This window comes from Fulmarus glacialis, unplaced genomic scaffold (genome assembly GCF_000690835.1).
Source record: "Fulmarus glacialis isolate BGI_N327 unplaced genomic scaffold, ASM69083v1 scaffold22219, whole genome shotgun sequence".
Lineage (NCBI taxonomy): Eukaryota > Metazoa > Chordata > Aves > Procellariiformes > Procellariidae > Fulmarus > Fulmarus glacialis.
The window spans coordinates 7,133-13,093 of record NW_009235479.1 but is presented as its reverse complement, the minus strand read 5'-3'; the positions used below and the strand labels follow the sequence as shown (position 1 = coordinate 13,093).

Here is a 5,961-nt window from a genome sequence, read left to right as displayed (position 1 = left end):
GGGCATCTGGCACGTGGTTGAGCTCGGACATAAGCAGAGAGACAACATGGCCTGCAGCCACCACCAGCCTCCCAAGTGACCTCCCAAGACTGGAGAGGAGATCCAGAGACAGAGGTGGGGGAAGGAGCCAGGAGAACCCTGCCCCGTCACTTCAGGGTACACTCAAGCCCTCAGGGCTCAACTCTGCCCGATGAGCCCCGGCTTCAGGCAAGAGGCTTAATTCACAACTGCCACGGTTCTACACAAGATCATTCATCATTTAGCAAAAGGTAACTCACCTCCATTCCTCTCCAAAACTCACCCAGCTCTACCCAGGGCCCCTCTTTCACTCTGCACGAATTAACACCCATGGCACAGAGCCAGCTATAATACAGAAACTTTCTTTTTTATTATTAATGCGGAATGTTATGCTGGTCCTGGCGGCTTTTTTACAGAGATCGGTCCCGTGTCCCAGCTCAGAGGGGCTGCCAGCCACCTTCTGACAGAGACACATAAAACCAGCCAGTCAGCTTTCTTTTTTTCCTCAAAAGAGAAAATTTGCCTCAAAACCTGCCAGAGGGATCTGTAGTGCACAGTCCAAAGGTTTAGCGCTCGCAGTCTGAGAATCCCTCTGGTTTCTTGTATCTTCTTTTAAAAAAAGAGGAGACGAAAACATAAAAGTAAACAGGGACTGAGCCTGCCCTAGCTTAAAAAAGAGACAATCATTTTCACGCATGTTTTAAAAAGAGAAAGGGCAGGGTCTCAGAGTAACAAGAGCAGAGAGAGGAGGCAGCCAGGCCTACAGGGGAAACTGCTGCACGCTCCTGATTCCACTTCAAAAAGAAGGTGGTGAAAGAAGGACGCAAACACCCAGGCACACGCCTGTGCACGCTCACCCCCCCACACACGCAGGGCATCTCATTATGCATCAGGGAAAGTGAAATTATCTTCCTCTTGGGGTTTGCGAATCCAGCTGCCGTAGCCCATCTCTTCCAGCGTGCTGAAGAAGCACTGCTTGGCTTCTTGGTACGCTGTGGCTGCCTCCTTCGCATCCGAGTACACCAAGAGGTTCTGCAGGTCTTTGCAGTTGTTCTTGGCACATAACTGCTGGAAAAGGGCGAACATCTTCCTCTTGGACACGCGAGACACCTCCAGCTTCGGTCTGAGAAGGAGACAAAGGCAGTAATGAAGGACATGACACTCAGAAGAGCAAAGAGGAGCAGGGGGCACAGGGCAAAACCCCCAATGTGATGCCTGTGAGGTCTCTTGGCTCAGCGGGGCTCTGTTGTAGGGTCCGGGCTGGGCAATATTTTGTTTTGCTTCAAGAGCGCTCGTTTACATCAGTTTGAAATTCCTCTCTCCACATAAGGTGCTCTAACAGCGCAGAGCGTACTCGCGACTTCAGAGCTGCCCCCCTTTCCCCAACCAGAAAAGCAGCGTCAGGAAAGGCTCTTCTTACCCATCTACTTTCCCTTTTGTGCCATCCAAGACTTCAATTTCGCTTTCATCAGCAAGACACCAATTCACCGAAGACTCCTTCGTCTTGCCCGTCTGCCTTGCAGAGTCGTATACGCTGACTCGCCCAACCTGCATAGAGGTAAGAGGGTTTCTTAACGGGGGTCCTGCTGCGCGAGCTCGCTGGTAAGGGGAGCCTCTTGCCAGGGGACTGGGCACACAGCACCCACCACCCCGCGCTCATCTGTGGCAGAGCCTAGCGTTTACTTTCCATCCCAGATGCTTGGTGCTTGGCGTGTTAAAACCCCAGTTACCCCACACTCAAGGTCCCCTGCTGCTGCTGCTTTCGAGAGGCAGTCACACTAGCTCTGATCTTACCTGGGACATACGAAATCCAAGGCGTTTCCATCCCCTGCAGGCAGGGGTTCAGCTCATCCCAAACTCCTGAGAGCAGCAAGCACTAGGTTCTTACTAAGCTGAAGGCTACCGGGGTGACCTTGGTCTCCTTTTTCCCAGACCAAGTCATTGCCAGTAACCCCCAGACGCTGTGGGATGACACAAAGGGGGCAGGTTTCTGGCCATTAGCCTCCTGATCCTGGCTGGAGAGCTTCTGCCAGGTGACCCCCCCCTGCAGAGCGAGGCCCGAACCTAAGGGCAGAGGTGGAAGGGGGAACGGAAAGACAAAGAGGTGCCAAGCCCGCAGTACCTCAGGATGGTTAATGTGATACGGAGTCTGGAGCTTCTCCTGCAGCACGCTCCCATCTCTCGCCACGCGGCAGCAGATTGCACGTGTTAAATGACCCTGACTGTACAAGTAACCTGTGAAGACAGACGTGAAGGCATTAGGAAACAGGAATGGCACGGGTGATGGACGTGAGAACCGCAGCGCTTCTCACAAGCTCACGGCCATGTGGATCAGCAACAGCTACGTGTACCCTAGATGTGTAAGATGAAGGTTTATAGACTGCAACTTTTCTCACTGAAGACATAAACAGGCAATTTTTGTCTCACCCTCCTAGATCACATGTGCCTTCTGAAAATCAAGAACCTTGGAGAAAAACCCACTCCACCCACAGCATAAAAATCCACAACCTCCCTTTTCACTTCCAAACAGCACAGCTGTGCCAAGAACGACGTTTCAGTCTGTTACTCCTACAGTCTCCACAAACAAGCTTTTCCATCACTTGGGGAAGGGATGGCGGGTCTCATACCAAGAGTAACAGAGCTGAGATAAACCGGTTCTATGAAGTGTGACAGCAATGCCCCTTGCAAGCCGAGTATATTCCAGCGTAAGATTTTGTCGCTGCAGGACATGGTTCGCAACCGCTCCCCGTGCTGGATCCCGTCCCACGTGGGCACAATGTCACTCGATTCCACAGGAATGGTACCTTCCCCTGCACAAGAGAAGAAGAAAAGCTTTTCTGTAAAGAGTCAGATATTCAATAAATCAAAACCCCATCAGCAACTGCACCAGAAACTATCTTCTATGCACAGGCACGGAGTGACCTCAGGAGTCGGTCTCCAGGGCTGGGGAACATTTTAGTATCACATGAAAAAGGGAGCTCAGTACTGATTACAGACGAGTCATTTTTCACATGGCTGAAGCAGAATGAAATAGTGCTTGAAAGGGAGGTCAGAGACATATAAGCTTTGCAGCAAACTTCAGCTGTACTCTTGCTAGTGTGGCAGTCCAACAGGCAGAGTGGGGAAGGAGAAGGGACTCCCTCTAATGCCCCCATCCCTTTTACCCACCCCCTTTGGTTCCCGAATGCTTCAAATCCCACAACAGCACCACACAGAGAGGGGTAAGGAAACTCTGGAGCTCCAGAAAGGCTCAGAGGAGAGGACTGGAGCCACCCCACCGTGCAGGGAGCGAGTGCACTCACCATTCTCCACCTTGGTCCGCAGCTTGCCTTGTTTGGGGTTCTCAAAGAGAGGCTGATGCTGGGCTTGCCCCACCACGCTCGCCTGATCGCTGCAGGATTTATCAAAGAGCGCCCCGTCTCCACAAGGTGCTGTGCTAGAAAACAAACACTCCCCAGGTTAGCACTGACTCTCAGAAAACAGCCAGGGCCAGGGGTGCGATAGTGCTGCTGACACCGGTCGCTCCCTGCACAACCCCGCACAAACCTGACGTAGAGGTGAAAGGTAACGCTGCTCTTTATTTTGAGTCTCTTCCCTCCCGCTGGCTCAAAAATGCTCTCTTCTGCAGAGGAAGGATTAGACGGGTCATACTTCATCAACTCACTATAGAGAAACCTGAAAATAACAACATCACGTCAAAAGACTGCTTTGCTCCTCAGACAAGGAGCATTTCAATCCAACCACTGCCCGTGCCCGGGACAGGCAGGGTCCCAAGCTCTGCCTCTGTCGCACCAAGTCACCTGCTCCTGCCGCACCGGAGAGCGAAGACCAGGAGCCGCAGCTGAGAATACTTGGAAGCCAACGAATAGCATTTGATGCTACAGAAAAGGCATGAAATAAAGCAGATTTCCTACCATGCAGAGGACACGCCATAGAAAATAAGCATTCTGTCAGGTGAGCAGAGGGAAGCACTGGCAAGAGAGAGAAAGGAGCCTGGCTGGCTGCTGCTTGCGTGCATCTGATCCAAGTGTGAAGAAGACTTCAAGGTTGTTAACATAGCACCTTTAGTCAGCACCAAGTTTGCATCAAGAGTAAAAAGCCCTACGGGCAGCTGAACACAAGTGGTATTATTAGCGCAACGCCACGATCTGTTTACAATGACTGGGTCTTTTGTGGCTGCTTCTCTCCGGGGACAGGGAAAAACCTTGAGGTCTCCAACAGAGCGTCAAGGACTAAAGAAAAACCGCAGCTTCACAGAGACTCCTCGATCAGAGCCTGTGCAGGGACTTATTTTGCAAGGAGAGGTGGAGCTCACTGTTCTCATCTCTGACAGGCTCTGCTGTGCCAGAGCAGCCCAGCAGCCACGACTGTCAAGATTAACAGCTGAGGCAGACAGTAAGCAAAAGTGCAATCCTCTGACTTTACAGCTTGCCGGGGACCTGCCCTCAACCCCTTCCAGTGCTGAGGAACACACAGAGTATAGTGGCAGCAGGCAAAGGCTTTAAGAAAGCAGCCAGCTTTGCTGTTCATAACTGGAAGGGCAGACATTAACAAGGCTAGTCCAACTACATCTCACTTTAGTGTTTGGAAAAAAAAAACCAAAACAAAACTGCCACACTGAATGTTTATGAAGAGAAGAGAACAATTGTGCAGTTTAGTTGGGAAAACCCTTTCCAACCGATGAAAAAGGATTTCTGACTTATCAACGCAAACACATTCGATACCTTTTCCTGAAGCCTTCTACACCCAGATCCAGAAAGGCCACAAGCGGACCTGGCCTGCAGATTCCCCAGCACCTTGGCTCAGAGCTGTGCTCAGACTGAAACAGCGCGCTGCGTGCCGGCCAAGCAGCCTCTGCAGGATGCTTTATTTTAAGTACATCAGATGCGGCCCTTGGGCTCTTGGCAAGTTTCCAGTTCGGTACTAATTTGGGCACCATTCAGCCATGGCCCTTTCTTATCAGAAATAACTTCCCTCTATTTAACAACACATGGGTAAACAGTAGTGTTAGAGGACCACAGCCTCTCTCAACACAGCAAGGAACCGTCACAGCTATGTCCCTCTAGAATGGGTCAGCACCTCTCGGCAGGCCCCTCTCCTCCTCCTTCACGTTTCCCCTTGTCTCACCTCACAAAGCCTCTTCGAGAAATGATTTCTGCATGACAGTCATTCACTGTCTCCCCCTTCAAGCTCAGCTCTTCTCCTTTCACGCAACGATTACCTGAAATATATAAAAAGGCAAGTGTCAAAGTCAACACACAGCTTCACAGAAAGAGGGAGGGTTTCGTCTTGCTTCAAGTTTTACTTCTTTGGGCTCCTGAGCAGCAGCAGTACCCTGACTATTAAATCATTATCCTGATCCAAGCAGTTAGGAAAATAAAGGGACAAAGAGCACACACTACTTTAGGGACAGCAGAGACTTAAATCGCCACAGGTTTAGGGGCAGTGTCCCTTCCTCAGTGCTTTTCAGCGCACCACTCTGGGTAGAAGCATGGCAGCTAACTAGGAAGGGAGCTAAGGTACACGCAGCTGAGAGAAGCTGGGGAATCTTGTGCCGTACGATGCGAGGAATCCATGCTCTGATGCACAGACTAGCGTGTAGCAATGCAAGCAAAGATTAGGAGCAATATAGCTGCAGGCACATTTGCTTTGTTCTCTCTCTATAAGCAGATCACTTGTGACACCATGCGAGCCCTGGGAACGTTTCTTGCCCTCTCTGAAGAAGCCTTTAGCGAGAGCCATTCTCTAGTCATAGCTGACAGGGAATCTAGCGGGGAACTGAGAGTTCAGCTTATGCTGGAAGAAGCTGTTCATACCCGTTCCGATGCTGACCACCACTCCCAGGCCCTTGTTTGCTTTCCGCATGATGATGGCAGCCAGGATCTTCCGCCCAAGCAGACTGTGCTGGATGCGAGCAGTGAGGGTGTTGAAGCGCTGGTGGCT

The 5,961-nt window shown here is 51.1% G+C and overlaps 1 protein-coding gene across 1 annotated transcript in view; it reads right to left on the bottom strand.

The window, feature by feature from the left end:
* Positions 1-900: 900 nt before the first annotated feature.
* ADAR (adenosine deaminase, RNA-specific) overlaps positions 901-5,961 on the bottom strand; it is a 10,726-nt gene continuing 5,665 nt past the window's right edge. The window contains exons 7-14 of the mRNA XM_009586043.1: positions 5,835-5,961; positions 5,146-5,239; positions 3,565-3,693; positions 3,321-3,454; positions 2,646-2,828; positions 2,141-2,253; positions 1,439-1,566; positions 901-1,141 (exon numbers count right to left, since the gene is read on the bottom strand). The exon at positions 5,835-5,961 is cut by the window's right edge and continues 66 nt beyond it. Of these exons, the coding sequence (XP_009584338.1) occupies positions 901-1,141; positions 1,439-1,566; positions 2,141-2,253; positions 2,646-2,828; positions 3,321-3,454; positions 3,565-3,693; positions 5,146-5,239; positions 5,835-5,961 (1,149 nt within the window). The remainder of the gene's footprint in view (positions 1,142-1,438; positions 1,567-2,140; positions 2,254-2,645; positions 2,829-3,320; positions 3,455-3,564; positions 3,694-5,145; positions 5,240-5,834) is intronic.